The sequence below is a fragment of the Salarias fasciatus genome, chromosome 12 (assembly GCF_902148845.1).
Source record: "Salarias fasciatus chromosome 12, fSalaFa1.1, whole genome shotgun sequence".
In the NCBI taxonomy this organism is placed as follows: domain Eukaryota; kingdom Metazoa; phylum Chordata; class Actinopteri; order Blenniiformes; family Blenniidae; genus Salarias; species Salarias fasciatus.
The window spans coordinates 2,806,515-2,832,455 of record NC_043756.1 but is presented as its reverse complement, the minus strand read 5'-3'; the positions used below and the strand labels follow the sequence as shown (position 1 = coordinate 2,832,455).

At 50.8% G+C, this 25,941-nt stretch overlaps 3 protein-coding genes across 3 annotated transcripts; all 3 read left to right on the top strand.

Annotated features, from left to right (window-relative positions):
• The first annotated feature begins 214 nt into the window (after positions 1 to 214).
• LOC115397988 (immediate early response 3-interacting protein 1-like) lies at positions 215 to 1,645 on the top strand. Its single transcript, XM_030104562.1, has 3 exons — positions 215 to 363; positions 606 to 707; positions 1,250 to 1,645. The coding sequence occupies exons 1-3, from the start codon at positions 273 to 275 to the stop codon at positions 1,303 to 1,305; spliced, it is 249 nt and encodes an 82-aa protein (XP_029960422.1). The 5' UTR covers positions 215 to 272; the 3' UTR covers positions 1,306 to 1,645.
• A 583-nt stretch (positions 1,646 to 2,228) lies between these two features.
• LOC115397987 (uncharacterized) lies at positions 2,229 to 5,858 on the top strand. The gene is made up of 5 exons (XM_030104561.1): positions 2,229 to 2,597; positions 3,012 to 3,175; positions 4,172 to 4,417; positions 4,491 to 4,670; positions 4,763 to 5,858. The coding sequence occupies exons 1-5, from the start codon at positions 2,359 to 2,361 to the stop codon at positions 4,966 to 4,968; spliced, it is 1,035 nt and encodes a 344-aa protein (XP_029960421.1). The 5' UTR covers positions 2,229 to 2,358; the 3' UTR covers positions 4,969 to 5,858.
• Positions 5,859 to 6,390: 532 nt separating this feature from the next.
• Positions 6,391 to 25,837, top strand: gcn1 (GCN1 activator of EIF2AK4). Its single transcript, XM_030104523.1, has 57 exons — positions 6,391 to 6,432; positions 8,319 to 8,421; positions 8,535 to 8,598; positions 8,885 to 9,016; positions 9,187 to 9,295; positions 9,400 to 9,498; positions 9,716 to 9,850; positions 9,925 to 10,102; positions 10,183 to 10,257; positions 10,398 to 10,526; positions 10,604 to 10,654; positions 10,752 to 10,850; positions 10,937 to 11,110; positions 11,188 to 11,340; positions 11,427 to 11,519; positions 11,679 to 11,754; positions 12,114 to 12,273; positions 12,387 to 12,576; positions 12,658 to 12,782; positions 13,056 to 13,234; positions 13,443 to 13,536; positions 13,627 to 13,740; positions 13,828 to 14,026; positions 14,108 to 14,260; positions 14,344 to 14,528; positions 14,641 to 14,721; positions 14,943 to 15,086; positions 15,187 to 15,311; positions 15,435 to 15,624; positions 15,715 to 15,785; positions 15,864 to 16,029; positions 16,101 to 16,295; positions 16,390 to 16,636; positions 16,893 to 17,014; positions 17,126 to 17,240; positions 17,332 to 17,511; positions 17,594 to 17,814; positions 17,900 to 17,968; positions 18,073 to 18,211; positions 18,297 to 18,493; positions 18,573 to 18,715; positions 18,813 to 18,930; positions 19,562 to 19,777; positions 19,858 to 20,022; positions 20,123 to 20,284; positions 20,373 to 20,465; positions 20,546 to 20,689; positions 21,088 to 21,357; positions 21,435 to 21,548; positions 21,851 to 22,081; positions 22,202 to 22,395; positions 23,115 to 23,229; positions 23,435 to 23,531; positions 24,025 to 24,173; positions 24,571 to 24,681; positions 24,856 to 25,077; positions 25,212 to 25,837. The coding sequence occupies exons 1-57, from the start codon at positions 6,415 to 6,417 to the stop codon at positions 25,335 to 25,337; spliced, it is 8,019 nt and encodes a 2,672-aa protein (XP_029960383.1). The 5' UTR covers positions 6,391 to 6,414; the 3' UTR covers positions 25,338 to 25,837.
• Positions 25,838 to 25,941: the final 104 nt, after the last annotated feature.

Genomic DNA, 25,941 nt, shown 5'->3' with positions numbered 1-25,941 from the left:
AATAAAATCATTGAGAAATTAGTCGTAATTGAATGAATGAATTTGAAAATCTTGAAAAGAAGTGTAATTTATCTTTCTAAAGGTTTCAGATAGTGCTTGTAGTAGAGAAATTATATAAATCTGTGGTTTTGCACAATTTTTTTGTTTACGATTTAGAACAGTAAGTTTTTTTTTCTTATCCGTGGTGGTGAAGTTTGTCCCTCCTCGGCAGCCTTAGGCTACGTCATACCTAAACACTGTTAGCCACAGTTAGCTTGTCGCAGGGAGTCAACATGGCTTTTACGTTATATTCTCTGATTCAGGCTGCGATCCTCTGCGTTAACGCTGTCGCTGTGTTACACGAAGAGAGGTTTCTGAGTAAAAGTAAGTGGATTTAATTCAATGTCACCCTTTTCTTTCAGCACATTCATAAACGTGTTAGCCATTTGCTGAGCTAATGCTAAGTACCTTCCAACTCTCACAGTTTTCAGTGCCTACTGCACCAGTGTGGCGGGGGTGTTTTCACTGTGATTTGAAGTTCTGTAGGCGCGTGTAATACAGTGTAGCGGTGCTGAAACCAACACACAGAAACAGAGTGACTGACAGCCTGTGTGTGTGTCGCTCAGTCGGGTGGGGAGTGGACCAAAGTGTCGGAGGATTTGGAGACGAACCAGGGATCAAAGTGCAGCTGATGAACCTGGTGCGATCAGTGAGGACCGTGATGAGAGGTACACACACACACACACACACACACACACACACACACACACACACTGTCATAAGGCAGAGTTATTCTTCCTCTTCTCCTCCTGATCCATCTCCAGCCTAATTTTGTACAAAATATCGGCCACCTCTCCTCAGCACGTGTCCAAATCACTTCAACCTGGAACCTCTTAAACAATCTCTCACCTGCCCAACATGTGTTGAGCTCAGTCTTTTACACTGTGCCACTGCCTCCAATCACCACAGCCTCTCAATAATGTCTTATAAACATCCACTTTCATTGTTTGTCTGAATCATATATGGTAAATACAATGAATCAGCAAATGTTTTTTTAACTCCATATATCAGCAAATCAAATCACATTTTATCATACAAATGTCACATGAAAATAATACAATTTAAATACAACACACCTTGGTGCCATCCTTAAACCAGTAGCCTTCACCCTTTGTGTTTGTAGCTTCTCCTCTTAAAAAATAGTGACCATAAAAAGCTTTTAATGACTGATTGTGTCTCTTCTTTTTTTATGTCTCTTCTTGTCCTGCAGTGCCGCTGATCGCTGTGAATTCAGTCTGCATTGTGTTGCTTCTGCTGTTTGGATGAAAAGGAGCAAAAGAATTGAGCAGTCTGCTGTCAGGAGAACGTCTGCATCAGGAACCCTCTGAAGACACTGGATGACGCCCAGATTCGCCTTAGCAGTGAATGTTTTCAACACACCAGTGCAGGGCTTTTTTGCTGAGTCGTGTGTTTTAACAACAGGCTTGTTAACTGACTTTTGAATAAACAAATAAATTGCTGAATAAGTTTTCATAAATTTGTACAATACCGCAAATGTTAGTCAGAGCTTTACAGTCAGAGAATGTGAAAAATGTAAGTTATGCCTTGGAAAGTGTGTAAATTAGATTAAATATATATGTAAATAATTGAGAATAAAAACTTTTTAAGGACTTCAGGTAGTGAGTGAAAGAGTTTTGTTCATTTCTCATAAAACCATGTAGTTAAAAAAAGTATTTTGGAACTCAAAATCTGCATACACAGCAAGGGAGCTGTTCACATTCCAGCTGACACACAAACAGAGAGTGACTGTACTTCCTCACCAGCTCAGACACACTGTGGGGCCTCATATGGCTGTTGGAGGAGACCCACATGAACAGGCAGAGCATGCAGACTTGGACATCAGCTGTTCTCCCTGCTGCCATACAGAAGGAAACTGTCACTTCAAAGCCTCAAACAATTGATCTTTTGAAAATATACACCAGAATGTTTTGAGCTTAAATGGACGACATTATATGATTATTCTCTGTCTTATAGAAGACAATGACTTGGTGAAAACATTTTTTTTAAGTATGCTAATCTGGAATGAAGTGTGATGACAAACAGATACATTCTAATATCTTTATTAATAAGTAATAATAGGTAGTACTAGTTTCCCACCTAACATCCATCTATACGGTTATAAATACAGTAATATCTAAAGTGCTTTTTGATTTGGACTTTTCTATTAAAACACGAAAGTCAAGTAAGCACGGGCCGAGAGAATCCGTGTGTTGTGAATAGTCGAAGCTGTGTGTATTGTCCCTCTGTGCTCGCCGTACTTTCAGATATCTCCCACAGCAGGATTGAAGGTTCACTCTTCTTTAACTGATCGTGTTGATCATGGGGAACGTGCACAGCTGCGTCGTAGCGTCGCTCTCTTTATTTTCCGTGTACTTATTTTACGTTCACGTTTACCGCGCGCACAGGGTGTTGAAGTCCAGCGTCCTCCACAGCGACGGCCTGCCGAGCTCTGCGTACCTCTGCGTCAAATACGTGCTCAGAGCGAGCACGCGCACGCCGGGACGTCTGTACGCAGACGCAGAGAAGCGTCACGTGGTTTTCACGTTACTGAATTGCAGGTAAAGCAGCAATGCGCAAAGTAACGCACTGCTGCGGGTAACGAAGTATTCTTTGAAGTAATGTCATTCTTTGAAGTAATGTACTGGTTCAGTGAAAGTAGTGTCCTACTACAGTAACAATGTGGCTTCCTGCTGCAGGCAGTGAAGTCATGCATAGACCAATGTTTACAAAAAACTCAGTTATAATTTTTACTGAAGTACATTTTGAGCCTTTTTTTTTAACTTAACTTGAATTAGTAAATCAGAAGCTTTTCATTCAGAATCTGTGCTCCTACATAAACCTGTCTCTGGGAGGTAAACAAGTAAACATGACTGAACTCATACTGATTATTTAAAGTTGTCTTTGTGTGTGTGTGTGTGTGTGTGTGTGTGTGTGTGTGTGTGTGTGTGTGTGTGTGTGTGTGTGTGTGTCAGGCTGCAGACTCCCGTGCTGAGGCGCTTCTGCAGCCTTGCAGGTTATGGCTGGGACTATCCAGACTCGGAGTACAGAGACGTCCCGCTGTGCTTCCCAGAGTTCCTGTGCAGCAGACTGACACTCATCCTGCTCACTGACGGAAACTTCAGGCTCAGCCCAGCTGGTGAAACACAAATCATTGATCATCTCTCACTAACGCCCTGCCCTAGGCACACAAGTCTAACTCAGTGTTTTATCATCTCCGCTATGTGACTGTAGTTGTTCCCAATTAAAGTCTTTCAGAATACAAAAGTCACTGAAAAAAGTTTTGAGGGCGAGCCAGACAGGCCAAATGAAGAAAATGTTGCACAGAGCAGATAAAATGAATGGCACAAACTTTAAAATGAAAAACAGAAGCTTTAAAATGTGACAAAATGTAACAGGTTTAAAATAGAGCTGGGTAAGTGTTACAAACCCCAACAATGGCAAAAGGATGGGTCACAACATGCAAAACCACCAAACAAACTGGTGTGAAAGATGGATAAATTCACACACAAATCATTGTAAAAAGTTAGGAAGGAAACACACAAGCTACTGGCAAAGTAGCAAAATAACCCACAGTACGATTCAAATAAACTTCAAAAGTCAAATATTGCACAACCGTGACACAGAAACAAGCAGACACGAGAATGAAACAACCCGTGACAAATGAATGAAGAACAACTCAAACCAGACAGAGAGCATCTTAAATAAAATGAAAATAGCCACATTAATGTGCTTTAAAAGAAAGAGGGACAAAAAGAGACCCAAAGCTGACAAAATGAAATACAAATCACTCCAGATTTTGAAAGGACACAAAAGTGGATCAAAAGAAACCTAATTTAAGCACAAAATGACCAACAGCTGCTTGTAAAGTTTTCAAAAAATGAACATGCAATACAATGAGACCACAATGCAATGCAAAAGGCCCCAAAAATATTGACAAATTACACAAAAAAGATCAATGACAGAAAGCAAAGGACCTGCAAAATAAACCATATTATGAAAAAAGGAAATCAGAATTTCTACAACAAATGTAAAATGAGTGAAAACAACCTCAAAAACATGCAATAATGACCAGGAAGGCCGAGCAGGACTCATTATAAACGCAGGCTGAGGGAACCTCTGGTCTTTATTTCAGGCCTCGTCCGTCTGCGTCAGACTTTAAAAACCCTGCAGCCCGTGGACGAGCTGAAGAAGGGTCCGTTCACGCTGCAGGTGGAGGTTGTGGAGTACCGGCAGGTGGATGCGGGGGTGGAGGTGGACGTCCGCCTGTCGGCCGCTTCACGCTCCGGCTGCCTGGTCTGGGAGAGCGTCCTGACTCTGCTGTCCAAAGACAGACGCTTACAACCTCTCCAGGCAGGCCGGCGGAGCCAGCAGGACGACGGTACCCGCCTCATCACACGTGCAGCAGACATGGCTCCCCGCCTCCAATGCGAAGCCCCGCTTGTGTGTTTCAGGACGACCGGACGAGCCGGAGAAGGTGAAGCAGGTGGAGCTGAGAGTTCCTGGGACCAGCGGCCTGCAGTGTCTGTGCTCCTTCTCCGTCTTCTCCAGCCTTCCCAGACTCCCCGGCTCTCGGGCGGCGCCGCCTCTCTGGATGTTGTCCGTCTGCTTGGCTGAAATAGAAAAACACAGAGGTGAGAGCAGACAGAGACGATGGACTCTTCAGGGTGGGATTCTGCAGTCTGTCCTGTATTCAGGCTTCTTCTCTGCTCTGTGGGGTCTCCAGGGGTCGGAGTCCTCACCGCTCCTGTCAGCGTCAGAGTGCAGTACAGAAACCGCCTCACGGCGCCCGCCGAGGTCACGCTCAGGTTTTGGGAGACGAGCGGAGGAGAGGAGGGGTCCCGTCCTCCCAGAGGCTTTGGGTTCCTCATGGAGCGCCACGGCGCGTCTCACCTGGTGGGTCTGATTTCCAGATCCTCACCGTCCGGGTGATTGAACAGTCCGACGCTGATGAACACCTGGAATAAAAGACCGACATGTTTCAGGTCTCAATTAGGGGGCCTTCTGGATCAAGCAGGAATTGGGTTTTTCTATATTTACCCTTCAGAGCAGAAAAACATTTTATGAAATAATATATTTTTCTAAACGATATTTGCACTTACTTAAGATGCTATTTTAGGTCCGTTTTAAAGTCTTAAACTGATCAAAAATACATTTATTTAATAATCTAGAGCATAAAAACCCTAAAAAGCGACATTAAAGTGGCCATATCATGATTCTCCAGTGTCACAGAGCAATCAGCTGTTTGGTCCCAGCAGTTTTATCTTTAATGATTTCTGATGGGGGTCATCATGCTGCAGGTTTCAGAGACCTCCAGGACACCAGCACTGTGTCACGTCGTCCGGTGAGCCCTGTGAGCCCAATGCACACATGTTCCCCCGCAGGGAGGGAAGCCTGTTCAATATTTGATCCCGGCCATATTCCCGCTTGCAGCTTTCATGTATGTGAAGGTCTGTCCTCCTGGATTATTTATCACAACACATCCGCTGCAAGAGAAGCACATTTTCTTTTTCTTCCTCGTTGTTTAAGAAATCAATAATGTGTTTTGTCAAGTTGTCTTCACACACACATAGACACACACACACACACACACACACACGCACACACGCACACACACACACACGCACACGCACACACACACACACACACACACACACACACACACACACACACACACACACACACACACACACACACACACACACACAGAGTGTGTGTTTGTAAGCTTTCAGTCTGAGTCCTGTTGGCTTATCTGATTTACTTCCTGTGTTTGGAAATGACTAGTTTTGATTGGTTAATTCTTGATCCGGCAGCCATCATCATCCTCAATAAAGGTTCATTTTGAAGCTAGTTTGTCAACGCTTCCTATTTTAACCTCATTTCCTGTTTGTACGTGTTTATTAGAGCAGTGTGACTCGCTTTTAAATCATGTAAAAGACTTATATGTTGTGAGAACAGTGCTTTATTGGGAAAGACTGATTTCGTGCACATTAATATTTAAATTTTTAAAGCTTAATTTAAAGTTTCATCCATTGATTTGGGGTTTTTAGCTACTATTCAAGTCCAGTTTGTGTGTTTGTATGCATCTTGCATGTATTTGAAGTATCTGTTGCATTTCACATGTACCTGTAACACTGAAGTGGACCTATATATAATAATAGTTAGAAAATTAAATATAGAAAGAGGAGTGACGTCTTCCATCTTCCTTTTGAACGGGAAACACCGGAATTTGCTTGATTATTTTCTAATTTTTTCCTGTTCTCAGTTCTTCCTTCTCATCATGTTCTTTAAACAACTGAAACAAAAAAAGGTTACGTAGCTGCTTCCCGTGACCCGGAAGTGACCCGGACAACAACTTCCTGCTTCAGGACCGGCAAGATGGCGGCGGACACGCAGGTTTGTGTGGCTTCTTTTTTTTCTCAACTGTCCTCGACTCCCCGAGAAAGCTGCGGGGAACGAGCCTGGGGGGATCCGCCGCGACGGCGGCGTCTGTTTTCGACAGCTGGACGTGTGTTGTGAAGTATCTGGACAACAGGTGGACGTAGTTTAGCAGCAGGCGGTTAGCTCGGTGCTACATGTAGCCTCAGTGTGGCTCCCGACAGCCGGTCCATGCCGACCCGGGACCGGCGACTGTCCGCGGCAACCCGGAGACACTTCAGACCCACACCCCTGGACCTTAATCACATTTTAGTAGCGTTCCGTCTGACATCAACTCGTTAACGGATTGTAAACGTGAGGCGGGCCTCTGCAGGAGTGGAGTCCAAACAACTTCCAGGGAGGGTTAGTGAAACGGAATGTGTAAATATAACATAAATACTCAGGAGGACAATCTCTGCAGTGTTGCTCCAGACAAAAAAGAAAACACATAATTAATAGAATGGCAAGACACAGTTGAAATTAAGGGTCTGATAAACAGAAGAATGAAATAAACAGAAAAACAAACAGAGTCCAAGGAAAGGTGTGACAGGCAGAGTCTGGAACTCCTCTTGTAAATTCCTTTTCTAATAATTCCGTTCTGTGAAGCTTGAAATGTGACAGTAAATATCATAAAGAGGTGGCACATGAAGCATTTTAATGTCCCAGTTTGGCTTAAAAGCACTTACTTTTTTATTTTCCATCAGGAAGAATCGTTTTGTGTGTTTTATAGTTACATTATTGGCTGTGACAGCTGTGTCTGAAAGTCAGAAATGAACAGGCAGCTTTTAGTTCCTACACTGCTCACCTGTGGAATAAACTCCATCAAAGTGAGCTTTATTGTCAGTTCTTGCTGTCTTTATAACACAGTGGAATCCAAGTTTGGTCTCGTTTGTGGACTGTGTGGTTCAAGTTTAAAGTGGGCTTGGGAGCCTTAATGTGTGGAGTTTACATGATCTCCCTGTGCGTGTTCAGTTTGTCGCCTCAGAGGTGTGTGAGCGTGTCTGTCTCCCTGTCTGCCTTGTGATGGCTCGATGACTTGTTCCGGATGTACAGTGCCTTTGCTCATGGTCAGCTGGGATTTGTTCCAGCAACACGTGACCCTGAATTGGATGAAGCTGTATTTAGGATGGCTTTTATCTTGACTTGTCCTGCACAGGACATCACACACTTTTCATTGCTCCGTCAACATTCCATATACAAAATCCTGGCTACAATGAAGTTTATCTACGTTCAGTCGTCGCCGCCATGCAGTCATGTTGTTCATTTACAGGCAAACGGTCCGATATTGAATTGATCAAGGATTGATTTTCACTTTGTCATTTTAATTTTTCTACTAAACTTTATTTGAAAAAGGGCTTCTTTCCACGTCCCGCTGGAGGTCGAAGGTCTAGATTACTAGATTGTGGATTGTTGAGGGGCGAGGCTGAGATTGCAGCTCACTTCAGAGTGAGAGAGGCTGCTGGCAGGCAAGATATAGGGAATGCAGCAACCCTTAAAAACTAATATTTTAATGCTGAAAGCTTTGTGGAAACAATCTTGTATTTTTCAATACCAAATTTTCGGGAAATGTTAATATATCAGAAATTTCGATGCATCGCCCAGCCCTATATGAATCGTTCTAAAACTTCCACATGCCTGGTGGTGTTTGGGTGTGGGCAGGTGGATCAGGGCAGTTAGGACATAATTAAGACTCTTAATGTTTATTGAAATGCTTCCAGCTTTTTTACTGCATTTGGGTCCAGAAATCACAGACCAAACAATTGACTCTTCAATATATTGTAATAATTTGACATAGCAAATGTCTTTTTCACCTCTACAGTCATAAATGTCTAATTGTGATTTATTTCTTTGTTTTTTTCCGTCAGGTTTCAGACACGCTGAAGAAATTTGCTGTAAACGTGACCACAGCCAGCGTGAAAGAGCGCAAGGAGATATTTGGAGACCTGAGAAAATGTATAAAGGGCAAAGGTGATTAACTGTGGGCTCTTTCACTCACTGCATGATCAAACACAAAATTGAAATTCAAGCGCCGAGTCAGTAATAATTTTTTTTTTTTTTTTTCTACATGGCATCTCTTGTAGAGTTACCGGAGCCTGCCGTCAAAGGACTGTGCAAACTCTTCTGTCTCACGCCGCACAGATATCGGTGGGTTTTTCGAGTTTTATTTAGATTTTATTGTTGCAAAATTTTAAAAACCATGATGTCTCTGAACCTGTTTCCCCCTAAGATAAGGTTGACTTCTTGGGGACGTAGTTCTTTAATATTACAAGTGTGAAAAAGACCTGCGAGCCGCTTCAATGACTGATATGGATGCAAAAAAAATTGATTTATTTTTTGTACTAAAATATTGATCAAACCGTTTTTGTGTGTATTTGATGGAACCCAGCTGCTGGTGCTAGCTTCCCGTCTCTGTGTCCTTGCTGCTTCCCAGGGATGCTGCGTCGCGCAGAGAGCCGCTCTCCGTCATCGCTCAGCTGGCTGACGCTCAGCCGGACGTCCTGGTCACCAGCCTGCTCCACTGCCTGCTCAACAGTGGAGTCATCAGCAAAAGTGGAGAGCCCAGGTAATGTCAGCACGGAGACCGATGCTTCAGGGACTTCGCCTGTGGAAACACAGAGGAGTTGGAAGGCTTTATTTCAGGAATGTCAGTATAAAATGCTCAAACGGTTTTTTGTTATTTTTTCCTTGTTTCTGTTCTTCTTCCTCCTCCTACCGGCCCTGTTCCGTTTGCAGTAAATGCACCGGCTCTGCCGCCTTCATCGGCCTGTCCTGGACCTGCCTTTTAGTCCCCGCTGTGTTTCCCACCCCGGAAAAAAGAGAAGGAGCCATCTGGAAGAAAATGGTTGGTGAAAGACATTTGACCGTTGTCTTCACGTTTCGCTCAGGTTGAGGTTTTAATCACTCGCTGTTTCCTCACGGTCTGTTTTCCTCCTCCCTCTCTTCCAGGTGGAGACTCAGAGCCTTCTGGTGGCCGAGGTGGTCGGCGGAGCCAAGACCACAGCTCAGAAATCCAGCCTCAAGCGTCTCAACCGCCTCTGGGCCCAAGTGAGTCTTGATCGACTGGAAAAGTCACATTAAAATGTTTTCACTTGAATTTTGGAAAACATGATGCAGATTTTTTCAGAAACTTTGAAAACTTGTTAGATAACGTGTTGCCGACCATTTGTGAAGCAGTTTTAGTTGCATTTAAACGTCTAAAAGCTGTTAGGTGCAGATGATCTGATCCACAGAGAAGCTCTGACAGCTTGTGTTTGTTGAGCAGAGCCCCGGCCTGGTGGATCACTACATCGGCACGCTGCTGACTCTGGATCAGAGCCCGACCACGCTGGCCCTGCTGGGGGTGTGTCTAGACTTCTGCACCGCTCAGAAAGACAAAGCCACGATCGACAAGCATAAGGTGAGACGTCGCTTTTCCGCCCCGACGCCGTGGAGCCGTGCGAATGACTCGTCGACGTTTGGGCTGTTTTCCAGAGCGCCATGTTGGACCTGTACCTGAAATCAGTTCTGATGAGCAAAACGAAGCCTCAGCGCCACATCCTGGACAGAAGCGGCTCTTTGCTGCGCCACGTGTCGCACTCGGAGTTCAGAGAGCTGCTGCTGCCCGCCCTGCAGAAGGCCATGCTGCGCAGCCCGGAGAACGCCATGCAGAGTGAGACGCTCCCTCGCACGCTCTCCTCGGTGTTTCTGACTCCGGGCCGCCGTTTAAAACAACGTCTGGTGTCCTTTCAGCCGTTTCCTACCTGCTGTCCTCTGTGACCCTTGACCTCAGTCAGTACGCCATGGACATCGGAAAGGCCATCGCAAGTAAGACTTCAAAATAAGAGCTGTAGCTCAACAAATTAAAAGACAGTCATGAGGAAATAGAGTATATATTATCAGTAAAAACAGTGTTTGTAACTCTGTTGTCGCAGCGGTAACATTTTGTGTTTAACTTTGTGTTTCAGGCCAGCTGAAGGCGAACAACGCCCAGCTGATGGAGGAGGCGGTTCAGGCCATGCAGAACCTGGCCCAGCAGTGCAGCGACCCCACCGCAGTGCAGGACATCGCCACACACCTCTTCAAGATCCTCGGAGGTGGGTGGCCTGCTTCATTACGTCCTCAGAGTTGATGTGCCAGAGGCAGGAAAATGAAGTGACTGTTGTGCTTGCAGGGTCTGAAGGAAAGCTGACTGTCGTCGCCCAGAAGATGAGCGTGTTGTCTGGTACGAGACCCTTCAGATCCCCGGTCGTGTTTATTCTCTGTGAGGTAGAACCGCCGCTTCACAGCGTACAAGCTGCTGACTTGTGGCTGTGTTGTAGGGATCGCCAGCTGCAGCCATCACGCGGTGTCAGGAACCTCCTGCCAGACGCTCAGCTCCGCGGTCGCTGTCATGTTCATCCCCTATTTACAGCAAGAAGGTACTGCTGCTCTGATTTGCCCCCCCATCCGCTTGTCTTGCTTGACCGCAGGACGATGTTTCAGCCTTTGTTTGCCCCTCGTTCAGTTCACGAGGGCACCCTGGTGCACGCGGTGTCGGTGCTGTCCCAGTGGAGCGGCCGCCTCACGGTGGAGGTGCCCTCCGCCCTGCTGGACTGGTTCCAGAAAGCCTTCACCCTCAAGACCTCCACCTCCCCGGTGCGACACGCCTACCTCCAGGTCATGCTGGGAGCCTTCAAAGGTCCGTCTTTAATCGGTTCGTCCCGGTCTGGACCTGAAGGCCAGCCGCTCACCGCCTCTCTCCCTCCTCATGTTCAGGCGACACTCTGGCGCAGGCCTCCGGCCTCACGCCGCTGCTCCTGCAAACGGTTGAGAAGGCCGCGGCGCAGAACTCCCAGCACGCACTGCTCGCAGAAGGCGTGGCGGCCTCCGTTCTCCTGAGCCGCCTGGCCCAGCTGGAGACGCAGAGCGGTGAGGCTCTGGAGTGGGGGGGCTGCTGCAGGATCTCCTCCGTAGACCAGAGCAGACAGTGAGAGCGTCTGTTTTCTTCTCTTCAGAGGCCAAATTCGCCAACTTCTGGACGCTGGTCTTAGACGAGAAGAAGCCGCTGTTCACCACGGAGAAGTTCCTCTCTCAGGGGAGTGAAGAAAGTAAGAGAATTTTAAATAGACGGTATATGGAAGCTGCTGGAAACGCATGAATTTCACCATCGGACAGAGAAATAGAACGTCTGTTTGAGTGCAGTTTAAACGAAGTGACGCTGCTCTGGACTGGTTTCACAGTGATGATTCTCTGTTCTTCATCTGCAGCTCTGCTCACAGTCCTGCTTCTGTGTGAAAGGCTGTTTTTGGATCACGCCCACAGACTCAGCACCAGCAAATCACAGTGAGTCTGTTTCAGTCTTATTTTATCCTGAATAACTCTCGACTATTTTAGTTGACAGAACTGCTGCTTTAGTCTCGTTTTAGTCAGTGAAAATTGTATTTTACTCTCTTTTTAGAAATGTGATTCTATTTAACCCTTTGAATAAACGGAGGCCCTGCTGGCTGCTCTGCCCGTTCCCCGCTGACCTTTCATTTCACTGACCTCTCTCTTTCATGTATCACTGTTAAATTAAGTCATGTGATTACTCGTTAATCACCAGAATAACTGACAGAATACTTGTCGACTGGAATAATCAATTGCCCGGGGGCGTGGACTCGTGCTGCGCCTCAGTGACGCCGTTCTCCTCGTGCGCTGTGCAGGATGTATCATCACGCCACGGTGGCCGTGCTCCTGTCCCGGAGCTGGCGCGTGAGGAAGAGGGCGCAGCAGAGCATCAGGAAGCTGCTGTCCTCCCTGGGCGGATCCAGCCTGGCGCACGGCCTTCTGGGAGAACTCCGAGCGGTCATCAACAAACACAAAGTACAAACACATCCCTCTGGATCTGACTTATAAGATGAAGTCCTGCCTCAGCGTTGGGCGGACTGTTGAATAACTGAACTTTGTTTCCTCGACCGGTTGTTTCGCACTGTCAGGTTCTGCCTCCAGACGTTCTGGTGTCGGAGTCCGGGGAGCTGACCGAGCTGGGGCGCAGCTACACCCCCCCTCGAGTGCTGCTGGACGCTCTGTGCGTGGTCTGCTCCTCGGCCAGCCAGTGGGGCGACGCCGCCGAGGCCGAGAGCCTGGCCATGGAGACCCTCATCGTGACCCACCATCCCTCCATCGGTACGGTCCACGCCTCCGTCGCTCTGCAGGTGATGGACGCAGAGTTTAAACGGCTCCCTCCCTCTCGGTCCTGTTTCCCAGTTGAAGCTCGCGCCGGTCTCTGGCCCGTTCTCCTCTCCTCCATGAACCTGAAAGCCGATGAGTTCATCGACAAGAACCTGGAGGCCATCTTACCTCATCTGCTGGAGGTCAATGCAGACAACCAGGTATTAACAAACTCGTAGATGTGATCTGAAAGAAGAACAGCCAGAACTGTGACAACGCTGCCACCCACTGGACAGCAGAGGCATGATTCACATAATAACTTCAGGAACAGAGGTTTAAGCACTGGAGAACAAGAAACACTAAAGTACACATGACTGCAGGTCTAAAACCATTTTATTACTATAAGCAGTATCATGTGTTCCTGCTGATGCAGCAGCAGGAGTTCAGGTTTTCCGTAAAGCTGCGTCTGGAGCTGCTCCCGTGTGTCTCCTCAGGCGGTGAGGAACGCCGTGGGCGCCCTGTCCGCCCTCTCCCCCAACAAGCTGCTCCCGCGGGTGATCAGCCACGTCACGGCGGAGCTCTCCCGGCCGGCGCTGGTTCAGGTGACCAGGGAGGAGTACGCCATCATGCAGACGCCGGAGGGGGAGCTGTACGACAACAGCATCATCCAGAGGTGAGCTGCGGCGTCCGCTCGCTGCCCATCACGCCGCCGTGTGAGCTGATTCCTCTGGGAAGAGTCCAGACAGGTTAAAGGTGAAACAGATGGCGGCAGAATTCAGAGTGCAGTGTCGCCGAAGCTCTCCTGCCTGTGATGCTCTGGATGTCCTCAGTAGATGCTCCAGTGAGCACATCGTTTGACATTTACTCACTCGTTTCCTCAGTGCCCAGAAGGAAAACACTAAGAAGGTGAACATGAAGAGGGAGAACAAGGCCTACTCCTACAAGGAACAGATTATTGAGCTGGAGTTACAGGAGGTAAAAACTGAAATTACTTATCAAAAAACGATCCTAACAGTCTGCAGGAGATTTCCATTGTGCGTTACGTCTGTTTATGTGATCAAATAGGAACTAAAGAAGAAGAAAGGCATCAAGGAGGAGGTGCAGCTCACCAGCAAACAGAAGGAAATGATGCAAATCCAGCTGGAGAAGGAGTCCGCCATTCGGAAAAAACTTCAGGGGGTACGGAGCCAAATCCACAAACTCCGGTCTTTAAGATGAAACGACAGACTTGTGGCTGTTTGCAGACCCGCATTGCTCTCTCTCCAGCTGGACGCCGAGCTGCAGAGCGTGGTGGGTCTCCTGGAAGCCACGCTCAAGGCGAAGCCGGCTCAGCTCACCCGGGAGTTCCCGGCCGTCCTGCAGGTCCTGATGCCTCTGCTGCACTCTCCTCTGGCGGCGCCGCGCGTCCAGCAGGTCTTCCTGGACATCGGCGTCTGCCTCATGCCCAAACACCTTCACCATCTCGGTAGGAGGAGGAGCGGAGCGCCGCCCGGACGCCGCGGCTCCCGTCGCCGTCGTTATCGACCTCTTCTCTCTCTCCCTACAGCCGTGCTCGTGGGTCACGTGACTCTCCGGCTGCTGAAGCCCGAGTGTGAGCTGGACGAGGCCTGGGGACAGGAGGACCTGGACACGGCGGCCCGGCGCACCGTCCTGCTGCTCCACAACCACACCGTCCCCCAGAGGGAGGGCAAGAGCGGCGGTGAGCGGTGCTCCGGCGGAGACGAGCGCCGGGCGGACGCCAGCTTGTCTCACTCACTGTGTGCTGATCCGTTTCCCCCCCAGACGTGGCTCCGTTTTCCGCCCCGGCCTTCTCCTTCTGCTTCCCCCTGCTGAACGCCACGCTCCGGGAGTCTTCGGGCGGCGGCGAGGAGGCGGAGAGCACCATGGTCCGAGCGCTGCAGGTCATCAACGAGCACTCGCAGCTGCGGGCCGACACGGCCGACGGCAGCGACATCACCATAGATGAGGTAGAAACGAGCCGAAACCTGAAAAACAGCAGGGTCCAACGAGATTTCTCTACCTTTCTTTTTTAACTATAAAATCTCTTATTCTCTGCTTCCTGTCTTCACATTTTCCCAGAACGGTCCAGAACTGCTTCCTCGTGTCAGCATGCTGCTGCTGCTGACCAGGATTATCTCTACAGCCACTCCAAGACTTCAGGTAAACTACAGAAGGAGCGGTCAGACGACGCAATCAATACATTTAACAACAAAACATTCCTTGTATACACACACACACACACACACACACACACACACACACACACACACTGTTCCCAGCATTCTCCAGTGTTTGTGACTGGATCCCTGGGTAAACCAGTCCCTCTTAGAGTTTTCCTGCAGCCCCAGCCTCCCGTTGACGCTGCGCTCTCTGTGCCTCAGGTCTTGGCGTCTCAGTGTCTGACCGCTCTGTGCGCCAGCGCCGGCGGGGCGGACGGCTGCACCGTGGCGGAGCAGCCGGAGATCGACGTCCTGCTCAACGCTCTGCTGTCGCCCTGCTTCTCTGTGCGCGACGCCGCCCTCAGGGTGAGACGACTGGACAGGAGACGGAGAGACGCTGCTATAGCCCGTCTAAAGAGACACATCATGATCCAGCGCTAACGTTGGGTTTTGTTTGGTGCTGCAGGGGCTGCTGGAGATGGAGTTCGCCCTCCCGACAGACAGCACCGAGGCCAGCGGGCTGAGTCTGCTGCGCCGGCTGTGGGTTGCCCGGTTCGATGTTGAGGAGGAGGGACGAGCTTTGGCTGAAAAGTACGTAATGTGGACTCTCTTATTTCTCTGATATCTGACAGTTTCTTTCCTTGAAAGCCCAAAACACGAGTCTGAAGAGGAAGTGACTTGCTGACGCGGTGTGTTATTTGTCGTCCTGCTCAGACTCTGGGAGTCTCTGGGTCTGGAGCTGGTCCCTGAGCTCTGTTCCCTGCTGATTGGAGACGTCACGCACCACGAGGAGGCCATCCGCTCCGCCGCCGCCGAGGCCCTGTCCAGCGCCGTGTCGCAGTACAAGGACCAGTCGGCCACGGTGCTCAGCCAGCTGACGGAGCTCTACCACCAGAAGCTTTACGTGAGACCACGACCCACCACGAGCCCCCAGACGCATTCATAGCAGTAATCAGTCCCAGTTAACAGCTCAGAATGTTCCTCCCCTCCTCAGAGACCTCCTCCGGTGCTGGACGCTCTCGGCAGAGTCATCTCTGAAGCTCCTCCTGACCAGTGGGAGGCCAGGTGAGAAACGGATCTGTCCTTTCAGGTTGAAGTCACAGAGGTGGAGTAATTAAAGCGACTCCTCTCCCTTCTCCTCAGATGCGGCATCGCTCTGGCTCTGAACAAGCTGTCGCAGTACCTGGACGAATCTCAGGTCACCCCGCTCTTCCTCTTCTTTGTTCCCGACGCTCTGAACGACCGTCACACCGAGGTGCGCCGCTGCATGCTGGACGCCGCCCTGTCGGCGCTCAACACGCACGGAAAGGTACGGAGCGCTCCTCGGCTTTCCCCCCGCCGCAGACGTCATCGCTGAGGCCGACCTGCCGTCTGTTCCAGGATAACGTCAGCTCCCTGCTGCCGGTGTTCGAGGAGTTCCTGAAGGACGCCCCGCAGGACGCCAGCTACGACTCCGTCCGCCAGAGCGTGGTGATTCTCATGGGCTCCCTGGCCAAACATCTGGACAAGAACGACCCCAAAGTCAAACCCATCGTGGCCAAGCTCATCACCGCCCTGTCAACGCCTTCGCAGCAGGTCGGCGGTTCTTCACACTCATTCAGGGACGACAGGAAAGGACGAGGCGAGCTGTAAATAAAAGAGACGTTTCCCGTCTCTCTGCCCTCACCAGGTCCAGGAGTCCGTGGCCAGCTGTCTGCCTCCTCTGGTTCCGGCCATCAAGGAGGACGCGGCGGGGATCGTCAGGAACCTGCTGCAGCTGCTGCTGGAGAGCGACAAGTACGCCGAGAGGAAGGGAGCGGCGTACGGCCTGGCCGGCCTGGTCAAGGGTCTGGGCATCCTGGCCCTGAAGCAGCAGGACATCATGACCACGCTCACCGACGCCATCCAGGACAAGAAGAACTTCAGGCGGAGGGAGGGTCAGTGGCGGCTGTACTGAAAACTGGATCCATGTTTTAAGCAGTGAATGGCTACACATTAAAAGACCATGCTTTTATGTGATGCGTAGCTGAGTGATACCAGAGAAAACTCTACTAAATCGGTGGCTGAATTATTTAATGCAGAATAATTAATTCCACCGTTAAAAACATCCTGTGCCCGACCGTGGCCATCGGCACTGATTCATTTCATAAATAGGAAAATAGGAAAGCGCTGATGGTTGTCTGGTGCTTGCAGGCGCTCTGTTTGCCTTCGAGATGCTGTGTAACATGCTGGGGAAGCTGTTCGAGCCGTACGTGGTTCACGTGCTGCCGCACCTCCTGCTCTGCTTCGGAGACGGGAACCAGTACGTCAGAGAGGTGAGCGGCTCGCTCTCTCCTCGGAGTCTCCGGGTTTTCATTGGTTCCCACGGCCGGCCGCCGTCGGCGCTCGCTCGCTTCTAAAGGGAAACTGTTTGCCGTGGGCCGCAGGCTGCAGACGACTGCGCCAAGGCGGTGATGAGGAACCTGAGCGCTCATGGAGTCAAGCTGGTGCTGCCCTCTCTGCTGGTGGCCCTGGAAGAGGAGTCCTGGAGAACCAAAGCCGGTGAGGGAGACTGGCTCTGCTGTCGTCTCACTGATCTCCACACTCTCTGCTTTCTGTCCCGTGACTCGGCCGGCCCTCTTCTTCCCTGCAGGCTCGGTGGAGCTGCTGGGTGCCATGGCGTACTGCGCGCCCAAACAGCTGTCGTCCTGCCTGCCCAGCATCGTGCCCAAGCTGACGGAGGTGCTGACCGACTCCCATGTGAAGGTGCAGAAGGCCGGCCAGCAGGCGCTCCGGCAGATCGGCTCCGTCATCCGCAACCCCGAAATCCTGGGTGAGCTTTTTTTTTTTTTTTTTTTATTGCTCGTTATCTAATCTAACTTTAAAGTCCTCACGGCGCGACCCTCCCCTCTCAGCCATCACGCCCATCCTGCTGGACGCCCTGACCGACCCGTCCAGGCGGACGCAGACCTGCCTGCAGACGCTGCTGGACACCAAGTTTGTGCACTTCATCGACGCGCCGTCGCTCGCCCTCATCATGCCCATCGTCCAGAGGGCCTTCCAGGACCGCTCCACCGACACCCGCAAGATGGCCGCCCAGATCATAGGCAACATGTACTCGCTGACCGACCAGAAGGTGGGCCGACCGCACGGCGAGCTGCCGTCCTCCAGACTGCGCTCTTCCACGGTGTTCTAACTCTGCGGCGTGTTGTTCCCGGTAGGATCTGTCTCCCTACCTGCCGAGCGTCATCCCCGGGCTGAAGGCCTCGCTGCTGGACCCGGTGCCCGAGGTGGGTTCCCCGAAACAAAACACACGACGGAGTAGCTTTTAATTCAGCGATGAAGTGATCCCTGCCTCTCCTGATCTGGATCTGCTCCCCGCCGCCCCCTGCAGGTCCGTACGGTCTCGGCGAAAGCCCTGGGCGCCATGGTGAAGGGGATGGGGGAGTCGTGCTTCGACGACCTGCTGCCGTGGCTCATGGAGACGCTGGCGTCCGAGCAGAGCTCCGTCGATCGCTCCGGAGCCGCACAAGGTCTGTCCCCATCCCGCCTGGTGCGTCCGCCCCCTCTTCCAGGACGGCGCTGGCTCAGTCTAAATGTTTGTGTGGCCCTCTTCAGGCCTGGCCGAGGTGATGGCCGGGCTCGGCGTGGAGAAGCTGGACAAGCTGATGCCGGACGTGGTTACGACGGCCAGCAAAGTGGACATCGCCTCACACGTCAGGGACGGCTACATCATGATGTTCATCTACCTGCCGCTCACCTTCGGGGACAAATTCACTCCCTACGTCGGGCCCATCATCCCCTGCATCCTCAAGGTACCGACTGCACCGGCCCAGGTTCTCTCTGTGTGGTGTCGCAGCTCTTCATCCTCCCCTCCTCCTCATCCTCCTCCAGGCTCTGGCTGATGAGAACGAGTACGTGCGTGACACGGCGCTGCGAGCCGGCCAGCGGATCATCAGCATGTACGCCGAGACCGCCATCGCCCTGCTGCTCCCCGAGCTGGAGCAAGGCCTGTTCGACGACCTGTGGAGGATCAGGTCTGACACACACACACACAGACACACACACACACACACACACACACGAGTTAGCGTTCACCCTCACACTGACGGCCTGTGGGTCGTCGGCTCGCAGGTTCAGCTCCGTGCAGCTGCTCGGAGATCTGCTGTTCCACATCTCCGGAGTGACGGGGAAGATGACCACCGAGACGGCCTCGGAGGACGACAACTTCGGCACGGCCGCTTCCAATAAAGTAAGAACGCAGCTCGTCTCCATACGGGAGGAAATATTTCATCACTTCCTCTTTTTTCCCGAACTGTCTGATCATTTGATGAAGATTCAAGCAAGCTGTCACGCTGAACTAGGATTTACTACTTTATTTAAATTTTAAAAAGCCTATTTTTATGCAAATAAATCAATAAATAGCAGAGTGGATGAAATGAAAAGCGAAGAGCCAATGTTTTACAGAAAGCTATAGAAGAAAAAAAAATTTTTAGTAGAATTTTCGGGTGATATTTGGTCAGTTTAATGCTGTTTAACAGGCTGTATTCTATAAAAAGGCACAAAACTGTTTTAATCTGCACTTCAAAGTTCAGTTTATGTGTCACAGTTTGAGTTAATACAGTATAATGTAAAACATTCATGTACCAAACAGGTTTTAGAAAAATACACGTTTATGTTTGATTGTCATTTTTTAATTCTGTCCCTAAATTTGCGCTAAATATAGAAATTTTCAGGCCATTGACAACGCCATTAAGTGTATTTAATTCTTTGACCAGTTTCTGAGAAAATTACTCCAATCGTAAATAGTCTTATTGGTTTTCAATACGGGTTCCGTTGAGTCACCCTTGGAGAGTGCTGACCTTTGACCTCGCTCCCGTCAGGCCATCATCTCGGCGCTGGGCGCGGAGCGCCGTAACCGCGTCCTGTCCGGCCTCTACATGGGCCGCTCCGACACCCAGCTGGTGGTGCGGCAGGCGTCGCTGCACGTGTGGAAGATCGTGGTGTCCAACACGCCGCGCACCCTGAGAGAGATCCTGCCCACGCTCTTCACCCTGCTGCTGGGCTTCCTGGCCTCCACCTGCCCCGACAAGAGAACCGTAAGGCCCCGCCTCCCTCCGCGCTCCGCCAGCCCCGGAGCTCCACACGGCGCTTCACCGCTCGTCTCCCGGGGTTTCAGATCGCCGCCCGGACGCTGGGCGACCTGGTGAGGAAGCTGGGAGAGAAGATCCTCCCGGAGATCATCCCCATCCTGGAGGACGGGCTGCGCTCGGACAAGAGCGACGAGCGGCAGGGCGTCTGCATCGGCCTCAGCGAGATCATGAAGTCCACCAGCAAAGACGCGGTGAGTCCTTCAGACTCCAGGTTTTAGTTGAAGCCTGTGGGGTGGGAGGAGAGTTCGCCCCGCCTCAGCTCTGACCTGCCGCTCGCCGTCCGTCCCTCAGGTCCTGGTCTTCTCGGAGTCGCTGGTCCCCACAGTGAGGAAGGCGCTGTGCGACCCCCTGGAGGAGGTCCGAGAGGCCGCCGCCAAAACCTTCGAGCAGCTGCACGCCACCATCGGCCACCAGGCGCTGGACGACATCCTGCCGACTCTTCTCAAGCAGCTGGTGGGGGAGGGGCGCCTCGCGGAGGAGCAGGAGAACAGACGGGGATCCTTTCGGCCTGAGTGACGCCCGGTGTGTTTTTCTTCCTCAGGATGATGAGGAGACGGCCGAGTTCGCGCTGGACGGCCTGAAACAAGTCATGGCGGTGAAGAGTCGATCTGTGCTCCCGTACCTGGTTCCAAAGGTACGACCGCCGCCGCCGCCGCCGCCTTGCTCTTTTCATTCAGCCGTTTGTCACGACTGACTGGAGTGTGTCGATCCCAGCTGACCGCCCCTCCTGTGAACACCCGGGTCCTGGCCTTCCTCTCCGCCGTGGCCGGAGACGCCCTGACCCGCCACCTCGGGGTCATCCTGCCCGCCCTGCTGTCCTCCATGAAGGGGAAGCTGGGGACGGAGGACGAGGCTCAGGTCAGACCAGTGTTTATCTTTTATTTTTATTTCATTTCCCATTTTGAGCTCCAGACTGCAACTAAATATAAATTAAAACAAGAGACACATATGAATTATCAGTAATACTTCTTGTTTTCCATGATTCCAGCTGATGTGATGTTTTAAATGTAGTAAAAAGTGACATTTGTTATCAACACTGCAGGATTGTCTCTCCAGTCTGGGACTTTCAGGTCTTTTGCGGTTTCCTAGTCTGTCAGATGCAAACATAAACACGTCTCGCTGTAGTTATTAGTAAATCAACACTCCCAAGTCCGTCGATTCATCTTCAACACTTCAGTATTGCTGTTTAGTGAACGGTAGCAGTGATCTGAAAGCGGCCTGCCAGACGGCGCTGTAACCGGCGATTCCTCCTCCAGGAGCTGTGCAGCTGCCAGACGGTCATCCTGTCCGTGGAGGACGAGGTGGGCCAGCGGATCATCATCGAGGACCTGCTGGAGGCCACCCGGGGCTCCGACCCCGGCCACCGCCAGGCCGCCGTCACCATCCTCAACGCGTACTTCGCCCGCACCCGCCTGGACTACAGCGCCCACACCCGCACGCTGCTGTCGGGCCTCATCCGCCTCCTCAACGACCCCAACCCGGAGGTCCTGTCTCAGAGCTGGGACACCATCAACTCCATCACCAAGGTGCGGGCTCAGCAGAGCAGCGGGTCTCTGGTTTCAGAGAGGGGAAGCGCTAACTGTCCCGTCTGAATCCGCTGTAGAAGCTGGACGCCAGCAGTCAGCTGGCGCTCATCGACGACCTGCATCGAGACATCCGGTCCGCAGCCGCAGACGTGAAGGGTCAACACCTGCCCGGCTTCTGCCTGCCCAAGAAGGTAACGAGTCTGAGCGCTCAGAAAGCACGGCGGTTCGCTCTGGCGCTGCGGAGTAATTTAAACCCCATCGGTGAGGCTGATAGAGCAGCTGAGCTAGAGTGAAATACAGCAAAAATCTCACTCTCCATGTGGAACTTTATCAGCTATTTCAGGTGAAAAGAGGCAGAGAGACGCTGTTATTAAAAAGAAAAGTCAGTTTTTTGTGTTGAATGTTGATTAATAGAAAAAAAAAAGATTCGCAGATGAACCGTAACATCTGGCCAGATGAGAGTGTGTGAGTGTCTCCTCTGTGTGTGTTCCAGGGTGTGACCTGCATCCTGCCCGTCCTGAGGGAAGGCGTCCTCACCGGCAGCCCCGAGCAGAAGGAAGAAGCGGCTAAAGCGCTGGGCGGCGTCATCAAGCTCACCTCCCCCGAGGCGCTGCGGCCGTCCGTCATCAACATCACCGGGCCGCTCATCCGCATCCTGGGAGACCGCTTCGCCTGGACGGTGAAGACGGCGCTGCTGGAGACCCTCACTCTGCTCCTGGCCAAGGTCTCACACACACACACACACACACACACACACACACACACTGCTGTTATTCCCCTCTCGTCGGCGTTTGGCTCCAACCTGTCGGCTCTGCTCTTCCTCCTCCTCCTCCTCCTCCTCCAGGTGGGCATCGCCCTGAAGCCCTTCCTGCCGCAGCTGCAGACCACCTTCCTGAAGGCGCTGCAGGACTCCAGCCGCGCCGTGAGGCTGAGGGCGGCCGAGGCGCTGGGCCAGCTGGTCTCCATCCACACCAAGGTGGACCCGCTCTTCAGCGAGCAGCTGTCCGCCATCCGGAACGCCGAGGACTCCGGAGTCAGGTGGGATTCCCACGGCCCCATGTGGTTATTTATTTATTTACTGTAATCAACATCCAAACTGTTGAGACGTGTTTAAACTTTAGGATTTTAGTCTTTTATTGACATTAACCAAGAGATGTCATGAAGTTTGTTGTCAGTGGAAAAACAAGAAAAAACACTGCCAGACAGTCGAAGGTTCACACGAGTGGGAAAAAGAAAAAAATATTCAAGCCCGCCTGGAAAATATTCTATAGCTCTTTTTGAAGAAGGGAGCAGAAGTTAAGATGCTCATTGAGCGCAGGATCTCCTGCACGTTTTCACAAACTAGTGAGAAAGTTGTGGGTTTTTTTCTTCAGCACCTCAGTTTCACGTTTCCTTCTCAGAATTATTAATCATCATGGCTGGTTTTGTTTTCGGGTTTGAGTCTGTTGTTCTTCCTCTGCGCTTCTTGGTTTTCTCACGCTCAAACTAAACTTTTGGGGCGAATTGATGAGTCCCAGCTCATCACTCCAGCAGCCTGTTAGCTCGTCAAAATGCTGACAGGGTCAAAAATCCACCTTCTGTGTCATTTTTATGTAAAAAATCTGATGCTATGACTGACAGATTTTGGCCCATCTGCCCTCTCTCCACTTCCCCTCCTGGAGTTTTGGATCAGTCACCTTCTGGTTTTGTGTTTTTAAAGGTTAGAAGAGGGAAACGGCGTTGTGTGATAACAGGCTCTGCTCTCTGTGTTCTGACAGGGAGACGATGCTGCAGGCCCTGAGGTTCGTCATCCAGGGCGCCGGCTCGAAGGTGGACCCCGCCATCCGCAAAACCATCACCACTACGCTGCTCGGCATGCTGGGACACGACGAGGTAATGGAGAGAGGGCGTGAAGTGAAGCGAGCAGACTGGTAGTTTCCTCCCTGCGCCGCGCAGACAGAAAACGGAAGTCAGGCTAGAGGATGTGGTCTTCAGGAAAGGTGGTTTTTGAGCAGACTGGTTCGTTTGAGACTAAGTGACGCAGAGCTCATCTGCCTGTGGTCTGATGGTGTGTGTGTGTGTGTGTGTGTGTGAGCAGGATGCAACCCGCATGGCCTCGGCCGGCTGCATCGGCGAGCTGTGTGCCTTCCTGTCTGAGGACGAGCTGAAGTTGGTGTTGCTTCAGCACATCTTGGGTCAGTATGGACGGGTTCTGGCTGCTCACACCACTGACACTGGGATCCGTCCTCGGTCATAAAGACCGGGAACAATAAACACTCTGAAAGATTTTATTTCCAAAAAGATTTGGTATTACAAGTTGACAAACAGTGGAGGGAAAAAAAGCTTTAATGTGTGTGTATCATGAGATTATTTTACGTTCTGAGTCAGATTTTCCAGCAGAGGAGGTTCTACATGTGTTCCTTTTCATTAAGACTGGATGATGAAATGATAGATATTGCGATACCACTTCTCCTGGTCGACAGACTTCAGTCTCTAGATTGCATTCGTCAATACGAATAGGCGATTGGACAGAAAATCCCATAAAAATTAAACTTCTGATTTCTTCATATCGCACTGAATACGAACAGCGAACATTTAAAATTGACAGAAAATAGTTGTTTTATCTTGCGATGCGTGTCCGTATTGACTGATGTGAGAGAAATCGCCGTGTCCCCTCCCCCCCTGCAGCCGACATGTCCGGCGTGGACTGGATGGTGCGCCACGGCCGCAGCCTGGCCCTCGCCATCGCCGTCAAGTGCGCTCCGGAGAGGCTGTGCGCGAAGGAATACTGCGACACGGTGACCGAGATGATCCTTGCCAACGCCACCGCTGACCGGGTAAATTCTACTTCCTGCTCACATGTTTGGATCCGTGCCTTTGAGTTTTTCTTTTTTTTTTAATACGTTGTGAAGCTGATGTACTGTTAATACACACCATACTTAATATCCTTTTTTAATTTATACTCAAAATCACAGTTCACAAATGTGGAAATACATTGTAATTTCTATTTTGGGGGGTTTTCGCCAAGCTGATGACAGGAAAGCGTTTTGTAGCCTAAAAGAGTGGAGACCAAATAAGGATCTAAAAGACTGAACTCCTGTTTTGATTTTTGTCTTTATGTTTAATGGTTTCTTTTACTGATCAAACTGAATCTCTTTCTCTGTCGCTTCCCTCAGAATTAGTTGGCGAGAATGTCAGCTGATTTTTTTTTTTCCCCCCCCACTTCTTTTCCAGATTCCCATTGCTACGAGTGGCATCAGAGGCATGGGCTTCCTGATGAGGCATCACTGCCGAACGGAGGGCGGCGGCGGCGTCACGCAGCGCTTCATCACTCAGTTTGTTAAGGTAACATCGACGCGCTGCTCACTTCAACTTCTCACCCGATCTGACGGGACTGGAGTGTGAATTTTACTGTGTGGTTTCATTATAATAACGAACAGCAGCGCCCACTAGTGGCCCAACATGAAAACCGCGTGGTTTTCCAGCGTCTCTGTCATGTTGTTGTTTGTTTTGCCGCAGTGTCTCCAGAACCAGTCCAGCGACATCCGGCTGGTGTCGGAGCGCGTGCTGTGGTGGGTGTTCAAGGAGCCATCGCCGCCCCCCGTGGACGTGGCCGTGGTCAAGCCGCTGCTGAAGAGCCTGCTGGACAACACCAAGGACAAGAACACCACGGTGCGGGCGCAGAGCGAGCACACCATCGTCAACCTGCTGCAGCTCCGCCGGGGGGAGGACGTCATGCAGGTGAGGCCGCCGCACTCTGACAGGGCGGGGTTGATCGCGTTGAAACCGCCTGACCCCCCCCCACCCTTTCCCTCCCCTCCCACCCTTTCCCTCCCCTCCTCTCCCCACCCTTTCCCTCCCCTCCTCTCCATCAGAGCATGACGGCCATCCTGGACTCTGCCAGTAACGACCTGCTGTCAGAGTGTCACCGCCGCTCTCTGAAGAAAATCTCCAGCTCGCCAGACTCCAATGAAGAGATCGACGACACCATTCTGACATGATGGTGCCAGACTGAAACAATCAAATGCCCCCCCCCCCGCCCCGCAACACATACATGAAGTCCTCAGACTGCGAGAACCCCGAACACACTCGGCCCTGCGCCGGCCCCGTCAGACACCAGTCGTGTTTTGACCGTATTCCCCGTTTTTTTTTCTTTTCTTGCTCCTTTTCGTTGTTTTACGGGCCTTAAAGCCCGGGTTATTATAACTCCTTTGTTTTATCTGGCAGTGTGCAGGCATCCCAACCCAATGAGGAAGTGCATTACAAACACACAATGCCAAATCCGTTTTGATATTCCAATGTTTTGCTGCTTATTTTACCAAAAACTGATTTCAGTCGTTGAAACTGCCTCTTGGAGTGACATTAAAAAAACAAACAAACACTGTCTTGAACTTTTATTTGACTCTTGTGTGTGAGAGTTCTTTGGGGGAGAAATCAAACATTCTGATGTCAGAGATACGGTTGTAAAAAGGCAATACAGAATAAAAGGATCTTGATTTCATAACGTGTGTGAATGTTTGTTGTAGTGAGATTTCAGTTCTGTGCAGTGTTTTTTCAATGATAAGGATGTTTTGACGTTTCAGCTTCTGTAGACTGAAACATGCA

What these genes read in the sequence shown, in the direction of transcription:
- LOC115397988 (XM_030104562.1), top strand. Translation starts at nt 273, where the DNA reads ATGGCTTTTACGTTATATTCTCTGATTCAGGCTGCGATCCTCTGCGTT. An exon ending in AGAGAGGTTTCTGAGTAAAA is followed by an intron (nt 364 to 605) that starts GTAAGTGGATTT and finishes TGTGTCGCTCAG; the next exon opens with TCGGGTGGGGAGTGGACCAA. An exon ending in AGTGAGGACCGTGATGAGAG is followed by an intron (nt 708 to 1,249) that starts GTACACACACAC and finishes CTTGTCCTGCAG; the next exon opens with TGCCGCTGATCGCTGTGAAT.
- LOC115397987 (XM_030104561.1), top strand. Translation starts at nt 2,359, where the DNA reads ATGGGGAACGTGCACAGCTGCGTCGTAGCGTCGCTCTCTTTATTTTCC. An exon ending in TTCACGTTACTGAATTGCAG is followed by an intron (nt 2,598 to 3,011) that starts GTAAAGCAGCAA and finishes TGTGTGTGTCAG; the next exon opens with GCTGCAGACTCCCGTGCTGA. An exon ending in GCGGAGCCAGCAGGACGACG is followed by an intron (nt 4,418 to 4,490) that starts GTACCCGCCTCA and finishes TGTGTGTTTCAG; the next exon opens with GACGACCGGACGAGCCGGAG.
- gcn1 (XM_030104523.1), top strand. An exon ending in CGGTCATCAACAAACACAAA is followed by an intron (nt 12,274 to 12,386) that starts GTACAAACACAT and finishes TCGCACTGTCAG; the next exon opens with GTTCTGCCTCCAGACGTTCT. An exon ending in GAACTTCAGGCGGAGGGAGG is followed by an intron (nt 16,637 to 16,892) that starts GTCAGTGGCGGC and finishes TGGTGCTTGCAG; the next exon opens with GCGCTCTGTTTGCCTTCGAG.